The sequence below is a fragment of the Lathyrus oleraceus genome, chromosome 3 (assembly GCF_024323335.1).
Source record: "Lathyrus oleraceus cultivar Zhongwan6 chromosome 3, CAAS_Psat_ZW6_1.0, whole genome shotgun sequence".
NCBI classification, from domain to species: domain Eukaryota; kingdom Viridiplantae; phylum Streptophyta; class Magnoliopsida; order Fabales; family Fabaceae; genus Lathyrus; species Lathyrus oleraceus.
Window position 1 is genome coordinate 264089445 of NC_066581.1, and position 23698 is coordinate 264113142.

The 23698-nt window shown below is 36.9% G+C and overlaps 1 protein-coding gene across 1 annotated transcript in view; it reads left to right on the top strand.

The window, feature by feature from the left end:
• LOC127130756 (ABC transporter C family member 10) overlaps nucleotides 1–23346 on the top strand; it is a 50405-nt gene extending 27059 nt beyond the window's left edge. Inside the window, exons 9-13 of the mRNA XM_051059721.1 lie at nucleotides 21463–21585; nucleotides 21786–21816; nucleotides 21936–22008; nucleotides 22173–22261; nucleotides 23342–23346. Of these exons, the coding sequence (XP_050915678.1) occupies nucleotides 21463–21585; nucleotides 21786–21816; nucleotides 21936–22008; nucleotides 22173–22261; nucleotides 23342–23346 (321 nt within the window). The remainder of the gene's footprint in view (nucleotides 1–21462; nucleotides 21586–21785; nucleotides 21817–21935; nucleotides 22009–22172; nucleotides 22262–23341) is intronic.
• The last annotated feature ends 352 nt before the right edge of the window (nucleotides 23347–23698 follow it).

Here is a 23698-nt window from a genome sequence, read left to right on the forward strand (position 1 = left end):
AATCCTTTTGACTTGATTCAAGTGGCTCACCTTAGGCTCTGCTTGGTATCTAGCACATACTCCAACTGCATAAGAAATGTCAGGTCTACTTGCAGTTAGGTAAAGTAGGCTTCCTATCATGCTTCTATACAAGCATTGATCAACACCAGGGCCTCCTTCGTCTTTGGTTAACTTCAGATGAGTAGGCGCAGGAGTCCTCTTGTGCCTAGCATTATCCATACCAAACTTCTTAACTGTGTTCTTGGCATACTTGCTTTGGGAGAGAAACATAGAGTCCTCCATTTGGTTTACTTGCATTCCAAGGAAATAGGTCAGTTCTCCAACTAGACTCATTTCAAACTCGGATTGCATCTGGTGAACAAATTATTGAACCATTTGTTCTGACATTCCACCAAAGACTATATCATCCACATAGATTTGAGCTATCATGATTTTGCCGTCTTCATCCTTCACAAATAAGGTTTTATCTATTCCACCTTTTCTGTATCCATTTGAGGTCAGAAATTCGGTCAACCTTTCATACCATGCTCTAGGTGCTTGTTTCAACCCATACAAGGCTTTCCTCAACTTGTATACATGCTTAGGTTGGTTAGGATCACAGAACCCTTTAGGTTGTTCCACAAAAACTTCTTCATTCAAGTAGCCATTCAAGAATGCACTCTTCACATCCATTTGGAATAGCTTAAACTTCAGGATGCATGATACCCCTAACAGCAATCTGATGGACTCAAGCCTAGCCACAGGAGCAAATGTTTCATCAAAATCTACCCCTTCAACTTGAGTGTATCCTTGAGCTACTAGTCTTGCTTTATTCCTAGTAATTACTCCTTTCTCATCAGATTTGTTTTTGTAGATCCACTTGGTACCAATGATGTTGGTCCCTTCAAGTCTTGGAACTAGCTCCCATACTTCATTCCTTTTGAACTGCTCAAGTTCCTCTTGCATGGCATTGATCCAGTACTCGTCAGTCAGGGCTTCTTTCACATTCTTTGGTTCAACCTTGGATACAAAGCAGGAATTTGAGCTTATTCCCCGTGACCTGGTAGTCACACCACTGTTAGGATCCCCTATGATAAGATCCTTAGGGTGGTCTTTCTGAATTCTGATAGATGGCATTTTGGTGGTTGCATCTACTTCACATTCAGGAGGAGGTTCCTGTACTTCTTCAGACTTGACTTGAATGTCAGTTGAACTGTCAAGGAATGTTTCAACATCCTCTATGACATCGATCCCTTCCTCTTTATCATCCACAATAACATTTATGGATTCCATCAGGACATTGGTCCTGTAGTTGAACACTCTGTAGGCTCTGCTGTTAGTGGAGTATCCTAGAAATATACCCTCATCACTTTTGGGATCCAGCTTCCTTCTATGTTCACGATCTGTGAGGATGTAGCATTTACTTCCAAAGATATGAAAGTACTTCACAGTGGGTTTTCTGCCTTTCCATATTTCATACAGAGTGGAGGAGGTTCCTTTTCTCAAGGTGACTCTGTTGTGAACATAGCACACGATATTCATTGCTTCAGCCCAAAAGTGCATGGGGAGCTTCTTTGCATGAATCATTGCCCTGGCAGATTCTTGAATAGTTCTATTTTTTCTTTCAACTATTCCATTCTGCTGAGGGGTTATAGGGGAGGAGAACTCATGACTTATTCCTTTAGATGAGCAAAACTCATCAAACTTGGAATTCTTGAACTCCGTACCATGATCACTTCTAATCCGGACCATACAACTGGCCTTTTCCCTTTGAAGTCTTATGCACAGGTCTTTGAAGACATCAAATGTATCTGACTTCTCTCTGATGAAGCTTATCCACGTGTATCTGGAATGGTCATCAACCACCACGTAGGCATATCTCTTTCCACCAAGACTTTCAACCTGCATAGGTCCCATTAAGTCCATATGCAACAGTTCCAGAACTCTGGAAGTTGTAGGATGTCCCAGCTTCGGATGTGACATCTTGGTTTGCTTGCCCACCTGGCATTCTCCACAGACTCTTCCTTCGTCAATAAGCAGCTTTGGGATCCCTCTGACTGCTTCCTTGGATATAATCTTCTTCATTCCCCGTAAGTGGAGATGTCCAAGTCGTCTATGCCACAACTTCACCTCCTGTTCTTCCTTGGCTGAGGAGCATATTGTGGAAAAGTTAGAGACTTTAGGTTCCCACAGATAACAGTTATCTTTGGACCTGGTTCCTCTCATAACTTCCTGATTGTCACCATTTGTCACAATGCATAGCTCCTTAGTAAACTGAACATGGAACCCTTGATCACACAGCTGGCTTATGCTGATGAGGTTTGCAGTTAGTCCTCTTACTAACAGCACGTTATTCAGTTTTGGAACTCCAGAGCAGTCCAGCTTACCCACACCTTTTATTTTTCCTTTGGCACCATCACCAAAGGTCACATATCTGGTAGTGTGAGGTTGAATATCTACCAGTAGATTTTCCATACCAGTCATATGTCTTGAGCATCCACTGTCAAAGTACCAGTCTTCTCTGGTAGAAGCCCTTAGAGCAGTGTGTGCTATCCTAGCATACCATTGTTGCTTCTTGATGGGAACATAGTGCTTATATGGTTTATGCTTAGGCCTGACATGCGAGGCTTGGTTAGGGAAACCATGAATCCACTAGCAGAAGGCTTTTATATGACCAAGTCTACCACAGTGGTGACACCTCCACGCCTGGTATTTCCTCTTTTGATGATCATTCATCCTAGTTCCTCGATGTTGAGACATTGGCTTTGACTTCCGCTTGACCTTCTGAGCTTTAGCCTTTGGGCGTTTGTGTTCAGCTGAGGATCTTTTCCCAAGTCCTAGGCCAGATTTGGTTCCAGACTGCTGCCCCACCTTTAGAATCTCCTCCAAGGTGTCAGTTCCCTTATTCATCATTCTGATGGATTTAGTCAACTGATTCAGCTTGGAGGTCAGCAGGGCTATCTCATCATTTAGACCCTCTATGACAAACAGTTGCTTCTGTCTCTCATCTTCCAGTTCCTTGATGAGTTTCTTCTGCTTTTCTCCTTGTGCACGCACTTCTGCACTGGTGGTACACAGCTTCTTATAGGCTGCAGCAAGTTCATCAAAGGCCAGTTCATCTGCACTTGAGTCATCATCAGAGGCACAAACACTGGTTAGTGCAGTGACATGTTTGGCAGATTCTCCTTCAGATTCACTTTCAGAATCTCCTTCAGACCATGTGATAGTTAGCCCCTTCTTTTGCATCTTGAGATAAGTAGGACATTCAGCTCTGACGTGTCCATACCCTTCACAACCATGACACTGGATTCCCTTGCCTTGGTTGAACTTTTCATCAGAAGTTGATCTTTTCCTGATGTCAGATGGGATGTTCTTGACATTAGGTCTCCCTCTTTGATCAATCTTCTTCATGAACTTGTTGAACTGCCTCCCAAGCATGGCTAAGGCTTCTGATATACTGTCATCACCTTCAGTATATCCTGCTTCTGACTCTTCTTCAGCATTAGATACAAAAGCTACGCTTTTGTTCTTCTTTTCAGTATTCTCACACAAGCCCATTTCAAAGGTTTGGAGAGAACCAATGAGCTCATCTACCTTCATATTGCAGATGTCCTGTGCCTCCTCTATGGCTGTGACCTTCATAGCAAACCTTCTAGGCAAGGACCTGAGAATCTTTCTTACAAGTTTCTCTTCAGCCATTTTCTCACCTAGTCCACCAGAGGTGTTTGCAATTTCAAGAATATTCATGTGAAAGTCATGAATAGTCTCATCCTCTTTCATCCTCAGATTTTCAAACTTGGTGGTCAACATCTGAAGTTTGGACATCTTCACCTTGGAAGTACCTTCATGAGTTACCTTGAGGGTATCCCAAACTTCCTTAGCTAGTTCACAGTGGTGCACCAGCCTGAAGATGTTCTTACTGATTCCATTGAACAATGCATTCAAGGCCTTGGAATTTCCAAGAGCTAGTGCCTCTTGCTCCTTGTCCCACTCTTCTTCAGGAATCTGCACACTGCTTCCATCCTCACTTGTCTTCGTTGGATGTTCCCATCCTTTGTTGACAGCTCTCCAGACTTTGCTATCTAGAGACCTTAAGAAGGCTATCATACGAGGCTTCCAGTCATCATAATTAGAGCCATCCAACATGGGTGGTCTATTTGAGTGTCCAATATCCTTGTCCATGGTACTAGAAAGTAACTTCCCTAGATCTCACCCAGAAATTCATAGGCAGGGTGCCTGCTCTGATGCCAATTGAAATTCTAGTTATCAGACTTTGGATGTCACGCGGGTTGTTATGACATCCAATTCTGCACAGACAGGGATTATGCAGAACGTAAGTGCAGTAAATAACAAAAGTAATTGTTTACCCAGTTCAGTCCAACATGACCTACATCTGGGGGCTACCAAGCCAGGGAGGAAATCCACTATTAGTAGTATCAATTCAAAGCTAAACTCACCCGTTTACAACTTATCACTTAATCCCTACCCAATGCAATTTCAATCTTACACTAAGATCAGAGTTCCTACTCACTCCCCCTCAATCACCTCAGTGATTACTACCTTTAATCAATATTAAAGACAAGTTGAAGTCACACTTCAAACAACTCTTGATTGTGCTTCACAGCTTTAATCAAGATACACAGCACTCACGCTTAAAAGCTTTGAGCGACACAACACTTACAACTCAATGAACACCCTATACCAAAACAATCATCAACGTGATAATGGCTTGGCTTACAAGATACGTCTAATACAAGACTCACAAAAATATAGCAGTGAAGTATGATGGACACACTTAATCTTCACGCCTCAAAATCCCCGAAACTGAATGAAGGAACGCCTTCCTTTTTATATTGCAGTACCTGGGCTTTTGCACCTGTATTCTCCTGAATTTAAGGTCACACGAGTTCCCATAAATTCAACATTTAGGTTGCTAACAAATAGGCTATTTGTTAGGTTCATTAAATGTAACTTGGTTGTTGATTTCCTGGTTTTTCTCTAAGCTGTTGACTTCCTGAAGAATAGCCCAAGAAAAGCTGAAACAGAAAACTGAATAACCTACAATATAGCATATGCTGTCAGGAATGAATGTCACGATATTCAGCTTGACATCAAGGTCCATATGCTGAGTCTGTTTTTCCAGAAAATAGACTGTACAATTTTGCTGACCTGTACATGATCAAAATGACCATACTACAGTAACATCTTACATTAATAAAGGTTAAAGTGTCCAATTTAACATTTACACATTTGGCCTTAAGTTAGTTCTGTTATCCTCTTGAAGAACGAACTAAGAAACATACTGAAGTGTAGCAGAACACCAATCTGTCTATTATTCAGTATATATTGTCCATGATGAATGTCATAACATCCAGTTTGACATTCATATAGCAGGCCTTATGCCAGGTCTGGTTCTTCCTTGATAACCAGACTGCAAATGAATATTGAGCTCTAACAGAACACCAACTGTTCTATTCCTCAGTAGCTGCTGACAGGGATGAATGTCACAGTCTCCAGTTTGACATTCAATAAATCCTGTATTAGCTAATCCTGCAGTAACTACTCAAGTGTGTCATGACATCAGCCAAGACATCAGAGTACAGTTAGATATTCTAACCTACAATGTAGTCACATATACATACCATGTCATGACATCAGTCAAGACATTAGTAACCAGCTAGTGTTTTACCATATAATGCAGCCAATTAAGTACCTACAACAACAATTACCTGCATCTTTATCTAAAATGGAAGATATTCCTTCCTTCTCCTCTAATAAAAGTACATCTTACAAAGAAGTTGCGGTTAATAACCCACCTCAAGAACAATTGGATTATTTTGAAAATCCTGTAACTGAAAAAATCATGTATATTGATGAAGAAGATATCAAAATCAATCCAAATGATGGATGGTCTATCAAAACTAGATACCTCGAATCAAGAGGATATCCAGGCCTACATGGAAACTCTAGGCCTCACCTAGAAATTCTTCTAACCGTTACCGAATCGGTAACATTTACTCACCATTACCAGAATAATAATCCTGAAAGTTTTATAAACTTCAGTAAATGTCACATTAATAAAATCCTGTTACCAAGAGAATGAGGTCTTAATCCAAATGGTGAAAAGGCAATAAGAATTGCAGAAGGAAAGTATATTTACTTTAATTACTAGGACTATGTCCAAGCTTTTACTCAAGCTTTTTATTATTGAAATTCCAAAAATAAGCATTCTTGGTTTTTCTCTATTAATCCAGAGATGATTAATAGACCTATACCAAATTGGTTTTATGAATGGTGGACTAAATTTGGTCCATCTTTGGAAATACTACCCAAAGAATTACTTGATTTATGCAATCCCTGGTGTGACAATAGCCCACTTATTGCAAATATTTTATCTGATAATTTAATCACCGGACAATGTCCATTTTGGTTCTTTACCAAATTTCAGACTCCATGGAAATGGAGATGGTCAATCACCATATCTCAAGATAAATTCAACATACCCATTTTAGAAAGAAATTTCTTCTATAAATGGTGGAACAAAATGAGTTCCGAAGAAGTCCAGAAAATAGGAAATTTAATTCAAACAGCTATAGCTGAAGACCAAAGTAATAAGGTCAAAGAGCAAAGCTCCCAACAAATGTCTATGGGAAATCTGAAGAAGTTCTTTCAGAGAAAATATCCAAATGAATCAGAAGATGAAATCATGGTTAGAACTTTGGACCATATGAAAAATCAATTCTTCTCCAATTTTCCAACAAAAGCATTAAAAGATGAGGATTCATCTATGAAGACCAGCTCTTCCATGGGATCGATTGATTCCCACAACTTTGACTGTTTGGCAGGAGAAGCCCAAGTAGAGGACCCAACTGCAGAGGATTTCTGGGACGCAATGATTCAATCCATGGCCCAGAAAGCAAAAAAATAAGAATCAATAATCAAAGGTAGAAGATAAGAAAGAATCCTATCTTGTTTGCCATTTCAAAGCAATAATGAAAAAGAATCAATAAACAAAAGCAAAAGACAAGGTTAATGGAATAAGAATCTTGTCAAAAGCAAAAGACAAAGTTAATGGAATAAGAATCTTGTCAAAAGCAAAAGTTGTCAAAAGAAAAAGATAAGAAAGAATCTTATCTTCTTATCTTAAGGGAATAAGAATCTCTTGTCTTTAGGCATAAATGTATGCACTTAATTTTCTTTTGTAAAAGTTTTTTGTTTTTTTATGAATGTTTAGTAGTTCACCTACTATTGTAGGTAGATGTTACCGGCTTAAATAGTAAGCCTTTGCTTCCCTATATAAGGGGATTTAAGTTTCTTTTGTAATCAAGTTTTTGAAGATAAGTTGGAAAGAAAATTCTTTATACTTCTCTACCCTTTCTTTGTTTTCTTATACATATTTCGATCCTGCTTCTGCTATATATATATATATATATATATATATATATATATATATATATATATATATATATATATATATATATATATATATATATATATATATATATATATATATATATATATATATATATATATATATATATATATATATATATATATATATATATATATATATATATATATATATATATATATATATATATATAAAAAGCTAAAAGACCTCAATGAAAAAACAATAAATTTTGCACAATCTTTGAGTCTTTATGAAGCTCTAGAGTCTTGATGAAAGTCTAGAATATTGAGCAAAATATTAAACAACACTTAAATAAAGGAAAATCAACAAGATAATTAACATGAATACAACGAAAATCAACATGAAAAATTAATACCTTCAACTGAAATCGAAAGAAGGTAGAAATGTAAAAGCAAATGGGATTTCAATTTGAAAAAATTGGGTGATGTTTGGAATATCACTGGAAATGGGAGAAAGGAAGAAGAGAATAAATTGGGTAATAGGGAAGACTGAAACGATGGAACATGGGGCATTAAATATACACCTCAACATCGTGTTATTCACATTGCAAATTAAAAAAATTTATTTGTTGGGTATCGACGTGAATAACATGTCGCAACCACTGCAGTGTCAGAACGGTCATAACCATTGTGACGTGAACTACATGCACTACATAAAAGCCCACCAATCAATACTTGTACCCCATGAATACGTCAGGTAAAACTTTCCCTCTAAATTTTTTTATTTTCTAAAACTCAATTGCGACGTGTTTTCCATGACACAATTAATTTTTGAAAAAATTATAATTTCTCCCTTTTTAAACCTGACATCTTTTTTCTTTTTTTAAAATTTAAAATAAGATTTTGCATCGTGTTATCCACATCACACTATTTATTTAAAATTTTTAACTTCTATCCACGTGATAACCTGACTTTATATTTTTTAATATTTTAAATATATAGTGATGTGATAAACACGTCGCAACAACTTTTTTTGTCAGGTGTTTATCACGTCACAAAATCATGTCGCTAGAGACAGGATTTCTCATAGTGAAAGTTGAATACATTTTTTTTAATGAGATTAATTTATATGAATTGTTGATGTAAATAATTTTACCCTATCAATCTATCATAATTATTCATTTATATTATTTTATAAATATTAAAATAAATGTTAAATATCTTCAAATATTTAATATTTATGATTAAGACTGTTTTTACAGAGAGTCTGTACATTAATTAAATTTTTTATAATTTGGGAGAGAGTAATTGAGTGAGAAGTCGCCATCCAGTACAAAAATAAAACGTTGGTTAAAAAAGTAGAAATGCGACATAGCAGAAATGGAGTAAATGCATAATAACTCCATCTCAACGCCCGTTATTATTTTTGTAGGCACAATGTCAATTATAGTACATAACTCTCCACTAAAATTAAGGTGCAATAAATATTGATTGAGTCGAGCTCCTACCCAAACGCACTAACATAGTACCCATTGTAATTTTCTACCTATATAAATACATACTCCTACATACCCAATTCATCGAACACAACTCACTCTCAAAATCTCTTCAACCACCACCAAGTAGAGAGAATGATGAAGATGAAAGGTATGTCTGCAATGATGATATTTGCACTAGTGCTCATGTTTGAGGCTGTTTCCATTCTTGAGGCTGCGAACTGTGACCCAATGCAATTGAGCCCATGTCTAGGAGCAATCATGTCAAACACCAAACCTTCCTCTGATTGTTGCAGCAGGTTGAACGATCAAAAGCCATGCTTATGTGAATACGTTAGAAACCCTAACTTGAAACAGTATGTTAACTCTCCTGGTTCTAGAAATGTTGCTAATTCTTGTGGTGTTACCATCCCAAATTGTTAAGAACCACCCTTAACTATATATATATATATATATGATCCATCCATCCATGAGGTATTCTATTCTTAAATACATATTATGTCATTTGAGTTTGTAAGCTATATCTTTGGATAATTAAGTTATTACTATAAGACTAAAAAGCTTGATGTATTTAATATTCAAAGTTGTGATATCTATAAATAAGAAAGTGGTGGTGTTATTATTATGTATATTCAGAGTTGTATTAGTTTCTAGAACAAATTAATTATAACTCTGTTATATATATATATATATATATATATATATATATATATATATTTTAAGTATAAGTTTGTGTTTAAGAATTTTTAATCAATGCTCTCTCTTTATTATTTTTTAATTTAAATTTTACACATTGTTTTTTTTTATAAATTGAGTTTTAGTTGCTAAAATATTTTTATTAATTATAATTATAATAACAGATTTAACCGAATTAGTCGTGGAATGCAAAGAACCGGCCTCCTCCCTCAAAACTTAATGTTTGGTTGTTTAAGCTTTTTAAATAATTTTTCTCATCTAATTGAAGAAAAATTCAGTAATCGGTAAACAAAATATTTACGGGTGTGATAAATTAATAAAAATATTGAAATGTGATTTTTAATATATAGGCAAATAAAAAAAATACAAAGCAAAAAGTCGGAAAAAAAATTGCCACAAAATTCTAATATGTTATGACAAATAGTAATAGATGTTTACATATATTTTTTTTAAGAAAGACAATGGATTAACAACGAGAGCATAAGGGGTGCTCGAACACTTACAACACGAAAATAGAAATATTACCTCCATTTCAAACAGTTAATAGGGATACAAACCAATATTATTGTCTTTAAAGATGACATTATTCCTACTAATCCATACAAACCACAGTGTAGTTGTTCAAATGGGATTTTTTTTTAAAATAACCAATTTTTTCTAAAAGAAAATAAAAAATAATCAATAATTAAAAAAAACAAAAATAATCAGATTTACAAGAGGGTGCGCCAGACGCACCCCCTAACCATTAAGAGGAGACGTCAATAGCATTAGCGCATGCATTGGACTCCTCATGAGGAGGCGCCAATGTTATTGGTGCATGCATTGACCCTCATGAGGAGGCGTCAATGCTCTTGCCGCCTAGGTGTGTCTTGTAGTGTGGGCGCCAATTCATCTGGCGCCTGCATGTCATGTGGGCGTCAATCCCTCAGGCGCTTGCATGTCATGTACAATTGATGTTCACTTTCCATAAATACCACGGCTTGGATCTAATATTTTTCACCAAAATCATCTCCTAATACCATAATTTCTCTAGTTCAACCACCATCACCTTCAAGTTTATCTGTTTTAACAATGTCTGCATACATTCAGAAATGAAATACTAATGTAATATTTTCCGCTGTTGCGACTCTGTTACAGATTCGACTTTAGAACATAGATACGTTTGAACGTCTTAATCGGACGTTGTACAGTTGGTTAGAGGGAGAAATTGGAGAGGGTGAAAGGATTAGAAGAATACAATGGATTGTGTTAAGGTTCAACCAAAACGGAGAAGTGCGCGAATGGGTGGATATTAAGACCGACCAAGACGCTCGTAGGATGATGCATTACACGTTCAAAATTGTTTTAATGGTTGTAATCACATAGTTTTAGTATTGTATTTGTTATAATTATTTGTGTTACTGTTTATGTAATGGTACTTTCATCACAGAAGTCTAATATGAAATAAATTTAGTTTTTCATATATTGCAATAGAGGTGCATATGAATTTATCTGGTTGTGCTCGTTCCAACACTAGGACAGTTATTACGATTGTGACCTGGCTGACGGCATGAACTACATAGTCTAACCATTTTGTTCGCCGTATCCATTTTGGTTTGAATCCGGGTGCTGTTTGGGCGACCTTTTTTCTTCCTTCGCATAACTTCGTTGTGCCAGACGATGTCCCCTTGATATTCTGGCCAATAATCCTCTTTTGCCACTACGGAAAAACTAATGTTATAAATATTTGAAAGGATGACGACTTTGTAAACTTCAGATAAAAAGTAGGATGGCTCTCTTCGAACCTTTGAGCATGCCACAATTACATGGGAGCAGGGGATACGAAAGACTTGGAACTTTCCGCAGTCGCACCAATCTCTATCTAGTTCGACTTTGTATTGTCCCATCGGTATGCCCTCATTATGATCCATGGACTCGACAACACTATACCAACCTTTAGTGCGGTCTAAGACAGTAACCACGTGTATGTTTCCTTTGGCAGCTTCATGTCTGATGAATTTCATTGAAGCATCATTGAACAACTGTCCAGATTGCAACACTGAACTCCATTTTGAGCGTCTGGTTTCAAACAGCGCCCCTAGCCTGAAATATGTTGCCTGCACCAAAGCGGTTATAGGTAGGTTACGAATGTCTTTGAAGACAGAGTTCATAGAGTCCACAAGATTTATTGTCATGTGGCCCCAATGCTGACCGTTGTCGTATGCCCTAATCCACTTCTCCAATGGAATACTATCAATCCACCATACTGCATCTTCGTTTGACAATCTTATTTCCTCGCGGTAGTGTTTGAAAGAAGGTTCTGATAATGCGTAACATACATTGACAACCTTCTTCCGCAACATCTTATCTTTGATTTCCCGCATGAAATTCTGAGCAATATGTCTAATATAGAACAAATGCGTCGACGGAGGATTTTTCCAGCCGTTATCAATGTTATTATATGCACTGATGATTGAAGGGTATCTGTCGGAGATCAAACATAAGTTAGGCTGAGGTGCAACGTGCAATCGGAGATTTCTTAGAAAAAAACTCCATCCCTCAGCAATCTCCCCTTCAACTAGGGCAAAGGCGATTGGAAAAATGTTGTTATTCCCATCTTGTGCCACTGCCATCAGTAACGTTTCTTTGTATTTTCCGTACAACCATGTACCATCAATTTGTATAATTGGTTTATAGAAAGAAAAAGCTATGATGCATGGTTGATACTGAAGGAGAATTGCGATCCAAAATGCAGCGGAATTTAAAATTTTCTCCTTTAGTGATCCTTACGAATGGGCATGATCAGTGATAGAATCATTACCTCTTGTGACGATTGAAACCTTTGATGCAGATCTCTGGAGCGGTCACAAACGTTGAACGATGACAACGCCTCTACTCAGTCCACACGAACGGATTCCTTCAATCTCAGTGTTAGCTGCTACGAATGAGGGCTTTGAGTGAGAGAGAGAGAGAAACGAAATTGCAACTACTCCAATGCTTCTGCACAAGGGTTCTATTTATAGAACCACTTGTATGGGCTACAAGCTAAAAAACCCACTTAAATGTATGTGGCTCATATCTTATAATAAGCCAAAATCACTTAAGCGTGTGGTACCTTACCATATTTTGTATTCTACTTAAGTACACCGTACCTTACGATGTTCTACAATTCACTTAAGTGCAACGTACCTTACGGTGTTCCTTAGTTACTTTATCTCTCATCAATCCGTCCTTTTGTGTATGACCCTGTAGGTTTTCGCGGCATTGGCAATTATATTAAATCGCGTATTTAACATAATAAACAATGAGCGATATCTATCAACACATCACTGCTACCCAAGACACGAAAATGTCATGTGATCTGACAAATCCTTTTGTGATAATACTTATGTGTACAATTACCCTTTTGCCCTTATGTCTATATTAAACACAAGGCATAGACCGTGTCATCCTTGTCCAGTTCAATATTGGCCCCATATACATTTATCCTGTTACGCAGGATGGGAAAATTCCATCTAGGTCACTCATGTCCCTTAGCATGCTTCGTGGAGTACCCATCAACTGTCTTTATGGTCATCCAGTTACGGACAATGTTTGATCAGCAATAAGGCACTCGACTCTACATCTAGGGTCCATAGTGGTTTCAGGTCGAAGGATGGTATACACCATTATCACCATGAGAATAACTTATGACACTTTGCATAACATTCTATATAGTATTCTCATAGCGGGTCAATCCAGTATAAGTATTACTCTTAATATTCATACCTATGTTTAAGACTTGATAGCTCCTTATCCATGATCCATGAGATATGATCATCAGTCTATATACATAATAGTCTTAATGCTTTAATGTTATCCCACTTCACAATAAAGCTCGACTACGGATACTTTAAGAATAATGTCCTTATGTTTAATGTGATCTCATGATTAAGTCACACTTGATACATTAAACGGACTAGCTATTCTAGGGACTTTATTAAACAAACATAATAAAGAAAAAGCCTTTTATTATTAATAAATAATTCGATACAAGTACCAAAAGTATTGGCCTCTAGGGCTTACATCAACAATCTCCCACTAGCACTAGAGCCAATCAGGCATACCCCTAATGCCCATAGATCTAGTATGGCCTTCATGCTTCTGCTGCGCAAGAGGCTTTATCAGCGGGTCATCAATATTGTCAAGTGTAGGTACTCTGCATATTTTCACATCTCCTCTATCTATTATCTCTCGAATGAGGTGATAACGCCTAAGTATGTGTTTGGATCGTTGGTGAGATCTAGGCTCCTTAGCTTGTGCGATGGCACCATTGTTATCACAATAGAGATCAATGGGATCCACAATGCTAGGAACTATGCCAAGTTCACTAATGAACTTTTTGATTCAAACAGCTTCCTTTGCTACACTTGAGGCAGCAATATACTCGACCTTGGTTGTAGAATCAACAACTGTATCTTGCTTTGAACTTTTCCAGCTCACAGCGCCACCGCTTAAACAAAACACATAACCAGATTGCGATCTAAAGTCATCCTTATCTGTCTGGAAGCTAGCATCGGTGTATCCAACTACATCCAGCTCTTCCTGACCTCCATATATCAAGAATGAGTCCTTAGTCCTTCTTAAATACTTAAGGATATTCTTGACAGCTACCCAATGAGCATCACCAGGATCAAATTGGTACCTACTTGTTGCACTTAAAGCATACGAGACATCTGGTCGAGTACATAACATGGCATACATGATAGATCCTATTGCAGATGCATATGGAATCTTATTCATGCGATCCCTTTCTTCCTTAGTTGAAGGGGATTGTGTTTTTGATAGACACATGCCATGTTGCATAGGTATGAATCCTTTCTAGGAATCATGCATATTAAAGCGTCTCAGCACTTTGTCTATGTATGTACTCTGACTTAGGCCAAGCAGTTTTTGTGATCTATCTCTATAGATTATGATTCCTAATATATAGGTTGCTTCACCTAGGTCCTTCATAGAAAAGCATTTCCCCAACCAAGACTTTACTTGTTATAGGGTAGGGACATCGTTTCCAATGAGTAATATGTCATCTACATATAATACCAAGAAAACGATCATGCTCCCACTAACCTTCTTGTAGACACAAGGCTCATCTTCGTTCTTGATGAATCCATATTGTTTTACTATTTCATCAAAACGAAGATTCCAGCTTCTGGAAGCTTGCTTCAATCCATAGATTGACCTTTGTAACTTACATATCTTTTGGGCTTCTTCTGGTATGTCAAATCCTTCAGGTTGTGTCATGTACTCATCCTCAAGAAGATTCCCATTAAGGAAAGCAGTTTTGACATCCATCTGCCATATTTCATAATCATGATATGCAGGGATAGCAAGTAAAATCTAAATAGATTTAAGCATTACAACTGGTGAAAAGGTTTCATCATAGTCAACCCCATGAATTTGTTTATTCCTTTTGCAACCAGTCTTGCCTTATAGGTATGTACCTTACCATCCATGTCAATCTTCTTTTTGAAGACCCACTTGCATCCTATACGGTTAACTCCTACATGAGGCTCTACCAAGGTCCAAACTTGGTTTGTGTACATGGAATCCATTTTAGATTTCATGGCTTCTAGCCACTTCTCAGACTCAGGACCGGTTATGGCCTCTTGGTAGGTCACAGGCTCATCTTGATCCATGAGTAATACATCACCTTGATCAGTTATGAGATATCCATATCTCTCAGGTAGGTGACGTATCCTGCTTGACCCACGCTGGTCTTGTTCTACTTGAGCAGGTTTCTCTTCCATAACTACTTGTGTTTCCTGCTCTAATTCCTCCATAGGTGTATCAATGCTTTGTGATTCTTGAATTTCTTCAAGCTCTACTTTCCTCCCACTGATTCCTTTGGAAATAAAATCCTTTTCTAGGAAAACTCCAGTTTGAGCGACAAACACTTTGCCCTCAGAAGGATTGTAGAAGTAATACCCTCTTGTTTCTTTAGGATACCCCACAAATAAGTATTTGTCAGATTTGGGCTCAAGCTTAGTTGAAATTTGTCGTTTCACATAAACTTCACAACCCCAAATCTTCATGTAAGACATATGTGGTTTCTTACTACTCCATATCTCATGTGGTGTCTTCTAAACCTTTTTGGATGGAACACGGTTAAGTGTGTAAGCTGCTGTCAATAGTGCATGTCCCCAAAAGGAGTTTGGAAGATCGGCGTGACTCATCATGGATCGGGCCATGTATATCAGGGTTCGATTTCTTCTCTCAGATACACCATTCCATTGGGGTGTTCCATGAGGAGTAAGTTGGGATAGGATCCCACACTCTTTTAGATGGTCATCAAACTCTAGGCTTAAATATTCACCACCTCGATCTGATCGAAGAGTTTTAATATTCTTACCTAATTGGTTTTGTACTTCATTCTTGAATTCCTTGAATTTTTCAAAGGACTCTGATTTGTGTTTCATTAAATACACATAACCATATCTACTGAAATCATCAGTAAATATGATGAAGTACTGAAAACCTCCCCTGGCTGGTATGTTTAGTGGTCCGCATATATCAGTATGTATGAGGGCCAAAAGATTATTAGCTCTTTCACATTTTCCTGTGAATGGAGACTTTGTCATCTTTCCAATTAAACAAGACCTGTATGTCTCATATGATTCATAATCAAAAGAGTCCAAGAGTCCATCTTTATGGAGTTTGGAAATGCGTTTCTCATTTATGTGGCCTAATCAACAATGCCAAAGGTAAGTTGGATTTAACTCATTAGGTTTCATCCTTTTAGTATTAATGCTATAAATAGGCATTTCAAGATCAAGGACATATAGTCCATTGTTCATTTGTGCAGTAGTATAGAATATATCATTCAAATAAATTGAGCAACAACTGTTCTTTATTATAAATGAAAAAACCAAACTTGTCCAAACAAGAAACATAACTAATATTCCTGCTAATTGCAGGTACATAATAACAATTCTCTAACTGAATTATTAAACCACTAGGTAAAGTCAATACATAAGTTCCTACGGCTAAAGCAACAACCTTTGCTCCGTTTCCAACTCGTAGGTCACCTTTTGCCAAATCTCTACTCCTTTTTAGCCCCTGCACATTGGTACAAATGTGAGAACCGCATCCAGTATCTAATACCCATGATGCAGAAGTAGATAAATTAATTTCAATAACAAAAGTACCTGAAGTTGAAGTCTCTACTCCATTCTTCTTATCTTCCAAGTACTTTGGGCAGTTTCTCTTCTAGTGTCCGGTCTTACCGCAACGGAAGCAGGTGCCTTCCTTTGCTATGCCTCCACTAGGCTTCAAAGCAGCAACAGTGGGTTTGGGTTTGACAACTTCCTTTCCTTTCCCTTTATCACCCTGCTTGGTGGGTCTTTTGTTCTGTCTCTTTCCATTTTCGATCATCAGAATGGACTTCCCTTTTGACTTCAGATTCTGCTCAGCAGTTCTTAACATGGCTAGCAGTTCAATAAGAGATTTGTCCATATCATTCATATTGAAATTTAGGATAAATTGACTAAATCTATCTGGCAACGATTGCAAGATCAAATCAGTCGCAAGTTCCTTTCCGAGGGGAAAACCCAACCTCTCAAGGTTTTCCACATACCCAATCATCTTGAGCACATGGGGACCTACAGGGGCTCCCTCGGCTAACTTGCCTTGAAAAAGGGCTTTTGAAACTTCAAACCTTTCATGTCTTGCTTGCTCTTGATAGAGCATCTTCAGGTGTTCGATCATATCGAACGCTGCCATGTTCTCATGTTGCTTTTGCAACTCTTAGTTCATGGTAGCTAGCATGAGACAAGCAGTTTCATTGGCATCATCGACATGCTTCTTATAAGCATCTCTTTCTGCCTTAGGTGTAGAACTAGGAGGTTCCTCTTCAAGAACAGGTTTCTCCAAGACATACATCTTTCTATCATGTTTGAGGATAATCCTCATATTTCGGTGCCAATCCAGAAAATTTGTCCTAGACAATTTTTCCTTGTCAAGGATTGATCGCAAAATGTTGTTAGAGGTGTTTGTTGTCATGGTAATCTACATGAAAATAATTAAAGTATAAGTATCAATAACATATTTAATTAGGCCTTTAATTAAATATGCTCCCACTATTTTACTCAAAACAAATGACCCTCATCATTTGATTCGGAAAATCCCGTTGTAAGATTTTCTAGTGGGTCGAGATCCACATTTCACTTTATTTTAAGTCCGCGTAGGCAAATTACACAAAACTAGGTTATTTAGGTAGGAACTCCTTCCAATTGTATCTAATACAACTCTCGAATATTTTAGTTGGGTGAATAACTCCTTATTCCAATCCATCACATGGATCATTTCCAACTCTTGCTTCTAAACATATATAATCTTATTATAATTTGTTTAGTTAAGTTTGACCCATTATTTTAGCAATTGGATATTACAATTATCCCATCTCACCTTACTAATATAGAACATGCACCTCGCGTAGGCGAAACCTACATTATCCGCTACTAGTCTTGATGAGTGCTAAATCTTGGAAAGCATAAACTTAATATTTAATTTGAGGGAATTTGCAATTATTCTGATCTCACTGGCTTATTTATCATATAAATCGTCTCTCACATGAATCAACATACATTCACATGCATCAACATACATAATAAAACAGTTATGGCCCCTAGCGCAATTGTTCTCCCAAGCCAATGAGAGAACCTAAGCTAACCTAATAACGATCTAAGCTTCTCCAAGCAAGATCTTCAAGGTTGTCCTCCTTTGATATTGAATTATTCTCTTTCTTCATAACACTACATTACATAAAAGAAACTCGTTTTACATACGAGGGAGTGAGATGAGAAAAGAAGTTACATTAAGAGATTAAAAGAGAGGCACGACACGCAGGTCGTATTTTAAAATCCCAAAACAAAATAAAGGAAAACTAAGGCCATAACTGATCACCACAAGACAATAATAATAAACACATTATTATTATTAATTTTAATTCTTTTAATTAATTAAAACCAAATTAAATTTCGGCGACCGATCACACTACGCAGAGTTAGCCAGGGGCCCGTTGTCCGGTCACAAAACAGAAAAACAGAAAATACATACTTTGTGAATGTGACGACCGTCACAAAACATGTCACAACCATCACGTCCATCCTGTCACGACCATCACATGCCCATCACGAACATCACGCGGCCAAAATCGGCGCTTTGAAACTGTCAACAGATGTGATCCAACATGCCCTCAATTCATAACTCTTTGACAACACAAACCTTGTGCCTTCATTAACCCTAATGCACTAATTTAAGACCGTCAAACACACCTCGATCGTTGATTCAGTATGATTGATCAACAGGTCATTGCTTCACCATACTAATGTCGGATCAAGAAGCAAACGACCATTGATCGCTCAAAGGAAAACAACCATTAAGTGTTTGAATGAATGAAACAGAAACAATATATCATATATACCGTATTTTGCATCCGGATTATTTATATCATATATATATAACTTGATCAATCTCAATTGCATAACCTATGGACGATCGATGTATCGCTTCTTCACCATACTAATGTCGGATTCCAAAGCATAGTCAACATCAATCATCCAAATCGTACACACATGATGCCAAATTTAATTACTCGTTTATTCTTTGATTCATTCTGTCTTTTAATCATATTAATACAGAAAATACAGAAAATAAACAACTATCAGATGCATGGTTTCGTAAGTGGCTCTGATACCACTGAAGGAGAATGGCGATCCAAAACGCAGCGAAATTTTTCTCCTTTAGTGATCCTTACGAATGGGCATGATCCGTGATAGAACTGTTACCTCTTATGACGATTGAAACCTTTGATGCAGATCTACGGAGCGATCACGAACATTGAACGATGACAACGCCTCTACTCAGTCCACACGAATGGATCCTTCAATCTCAGTGCTAGCTGCTACGAATGAAGGCTTTGAGTGAGAGAGAAAGAAACAAAATTGCAACTACTCTAATGCTTCTGCACAAGGGTTCTATTTATAGAACCACTCGTGTCGGCTACAAGCTAAAAATCCCACTTAAGTGTATGTGGCCCATATCTTATAATATGCCAAAATCACTTAAGCGTGTGGTACCTTACCATATTTCGTATTCTACTTAAGTACACCGTACCTTACGATGTTCTACAATTCACTTAAGTGCACTGTACCTTACGGTGTTCCTTAGTTCCTTTATCTCTTATCAATCCGTCCTTTTGTGTGTGACCTTATAGGTTTTCACGACATTGGCAATTATATTAAATCACGTATTTAACATAATAAACAATGAGCGGTATCTAGCAACACATGACTGCTACCCAAGACACGAAAATGTCATCTGATATGAGAAATCCTTTTGTGATAATACTTATGTGTACAAGTACCCTTTTGCCCTTATGTCTATATTGAACAGAAGGCATAGATAGTGTCATCCTTATCCAGTTCAATATTGGTCCCATAGACATTTATCCTGTTATGCAGGATGGGAAAATTCCATCTAGGTCACTCATGTCCCTTAGCATGCTTCGTGGAGTACCCATCAACTGTCTTTATGGTCATCCAGTTACGAACAATGTTTGATCAACATTAAGGCACTCGACTCTACATCTAGGATCCATAGTGGTTTCAGGTCGAAGGGTGGTATACACCATTATCACCATGAGAATAACTTATGACACTTTGTATAACATTCTATATAGTATTCTTATAGCGGGTCAATCCAGTATAAATATTACTCTTAATATTCATACCTATGTTTAAGACTTGATAACTCTTTATCCATGACCCATGAGATGTGATCATCAGTCTATATACATAATAGTCTTAATGCTTTAATGTTATCCCACTTCACAATAAAGCTCAACTACGGATACTTTAAGAATATTGTCCTTATGTTTTATTGTGATCTCATGATTAAGTCACACTTGATACATTAAACGACACTACACCAAAAAGTGCTTTTGGCAGCACCAAAAAGAAAGCGCTTTTTAAAAAAAACGCTGTAATAGCTTGAAAAAAAATTCGCCTATGTAAAGAAAGCGCTTTTAAGGTAAAAGCGCTCTTATAGGTCTCCACTTATGAAAGCGCTTTTAAGGTAAAAGCGCTCTTATAGGTCTCAGTCTCACATCTATGAGTTTCACACTTATGAAAGCGCTTTTAAGGTAAAAGCGCTCTTATAGGTCTCATGGGTTTCACACTTATGAAAGCGCTTTTAAGGTAAAAGCGCTCTTATAGGTCTCAGTCTCACATCTATGAGTTTCACACTTATGAAAGCGCTTTTAAGGTAAAAGCGCTCTTATAGGTCTCATGGGTTTCACACTTATGAAAGCGCTTTTAAGGTAAAAGCGCTCTTATAGGTCATTTATAAAAATTATAATAAATCTAATATTACAAAATCCCTGACTTTCAGAAATCCCTCTTTCACTCTCTCTCGTTCGAAGCTCTCGCTGCCCTGGAAAAAATTCCACAGAGTACCTGGAAATCTCAACGATAAACACTGCAAATTTGAAAGAGACTGCATTCGAAAGAGAAGGATTCAATACCTGGAAATCTCATTGCGTTTTAAGGTTAGGTTTTCGTGTCTTTCTGTTTTGCCCTAGAAGTCAAAGAATAGGTGGTCGATTTTGGTTTGAATGGACTTGCATTGCTACATTATGGGTTATTTATTTGTCAGTATCGATTATTAGAGTTTGTGACTATGTTTGCTTAATATTCTGTAACTTACCGAAAGTTTCATCTTGTTCTGATATAAATGATATTCTGTAACTTGCATCGCCATTGACTTAGAAATAATGTTGGGAGTTCTAATAGAATCAGTGCCTTTTCAACATTTGTTTAAATTTGCTGAGAAAGTAGGAAGGAATGAACTGATATGTTTGCACCATTGTATCCTCATATTCTAACTATTACTGAAATTTCAGAAAGTGATTTTGATGTTAAATGTTGGATACTCAAATGGAATAACTTTGTCTGCTACAGTGATATATGTGATATGGTTTCAAGAACTTAGAGCAATGTCTCATATTTTGGCAATCCTATTACATGTTGGTTTGAATGAACAGTTAAACTTCAAAATGTACATTCATATTTTGGCATAACTTTGTCTGCTACAGTCATATTTTGGCAATCCTATTTAATGTTGTAAAATGATGTTTTAATATTATGTGAATTTTTAAGATGGTCACTGTAGTGTAAAATGAACCCAGATGGACTATATGTACATTTTTCATGTGCTTGTCTGCAGGTTGTTGAGTATCGTGGTGAGCAAATAGGAGGTCTTGAGGATCTGAGGGAACCATATATGTTGTTTTCTTCCTTTATAGATAAATTCTTGCTTAGCTTTTATTACATGGTTTGCGTCTAATTGAAAACTTCACGTCTTTGCCTATTTCAGGTTCTTACAAAATCGGTACTGCGTCTGAATCTGTTAATGCAGCTTACATATTTTCTAGAAAAGATCTTTCTCGGTATGTCTTTCAGCTTAGATATTATACAAACCCAAAGCATGTGTTTAATCATTTAGTATCTAGAATGAATCATTATGTTCAATTATTCATGTTAAGCTAATGAATCAAGTTACCAAAATATGTTAGTTATGTATGTTGCTTTATTATTTGACCTTGATATGCAGGCCTGCTATACAGATTCCCTGCGCAAGCAAAGCTGTTGTAGCTGTCCGGTTCTGTCCTATATTTTTTAATCTCAAAGCGACAAACTCAGGTACTTGTGCACTTAGTATAGTTCTGTTTACAACCAGTAACTATGTACAACCAGTTATATGTGGTACTGTTCCAATTAAACTGCCTGTGTGGGATGTACTCCGTCTTAAATCTATATGACCTCTTACTAGTAAAGATCATGAGTGGTGGCCTAGAGGTTCAAAGTGATTGGTCTGAGCTAATTAGACAGTTTTATATTATTTAGCTCTAGTTATGCATTAGGAAGCAGTTATGATATTTGGAACTGTGTTTTGGTCGCAACAAGCTCTTGAGTTCTTGGAAAGGAGACAGACAAAAGACTCAAAATAGTGGGACTTAGACGAGTTTCACCCAATAAAAGAGTGTTAGAGTTGGTATTGTTAGCACTCCTTTTATTAATATTAGTCCACGTAGTTTAACTATTGATATACCGGTTCGTCCATTGACACACTAACCTTATATCCCCATCAAGTTGATAATTTAATAAAATTGATAATGTGAATTGAATTTCTTGGTTCTTGAATTTCTTGGTTCTTACTTGTGAATTGAATTTCTTGAATGATCGATTACTTGGTTCTTGAATTGTTCATGTGCATCATATAAGTTTCTTGAATTGTTTTATACGTTATGACTTATCCTTGATGTTGTTTTATATGTACAGCGCTCATTCCCTGTGTTTCCGTGAGTTTGACCTTCTCGACGTTGCTGTTCGGTAAATCCGAGGTAAATTTCTTCCTCAAATTACTGGTACACTGTGATGAATTTGTCTGAAATTGCGTGAATATGTTGTGTTTTCTTGCTCCGTATTCATTCCGTGTATACTTTGGGTTTTGACAGAAACGCGTTATACCGTTTTGTACCCTAATTACTTTGCGTTAAAACCATGGATAAGACATGGATGTATTCCAATCGATTGTCGAAAGAGTACGAGAATGGGGTATCGAAATTTGTTAAGTTTGCTATTGCGCACGCCAAAGACCCCAATCGAATGACATGTCATTTTATAGCCTATGTCATTTTATATTATTCAATATATATATGGATTATTGATTATGGATTTTTATATTTTTCATTTCATTTTTATATTTTTTCTTTATTACAGGTTAAATGGCTAGTGATCAAGAAAACTCACAAGATGCAAATGCTCCTGATGATACTTCAGAAAAAGAAATTACACGAGGCATCACTATTATGAAGAGTATCATTCGTGATAGAGATAAAGCAGTAACATATAATGTAAATTGGAATGCTGATAACCAACTAATTGGGTCTAATGCTGCAAAGTTGGCAAGCTACATTGGTACACTTGTTCGTATGCACATTCCAATCACTGCTACAAGATGGAGTAATAAAGAGTTGGGTAGCGCTAAAGATAAGATTTGGACTGAGATACTGGTACAATATATGATTGTTTATATTTTCTTTATATTGACGATAATGTGTTTAAGTTACTTATACT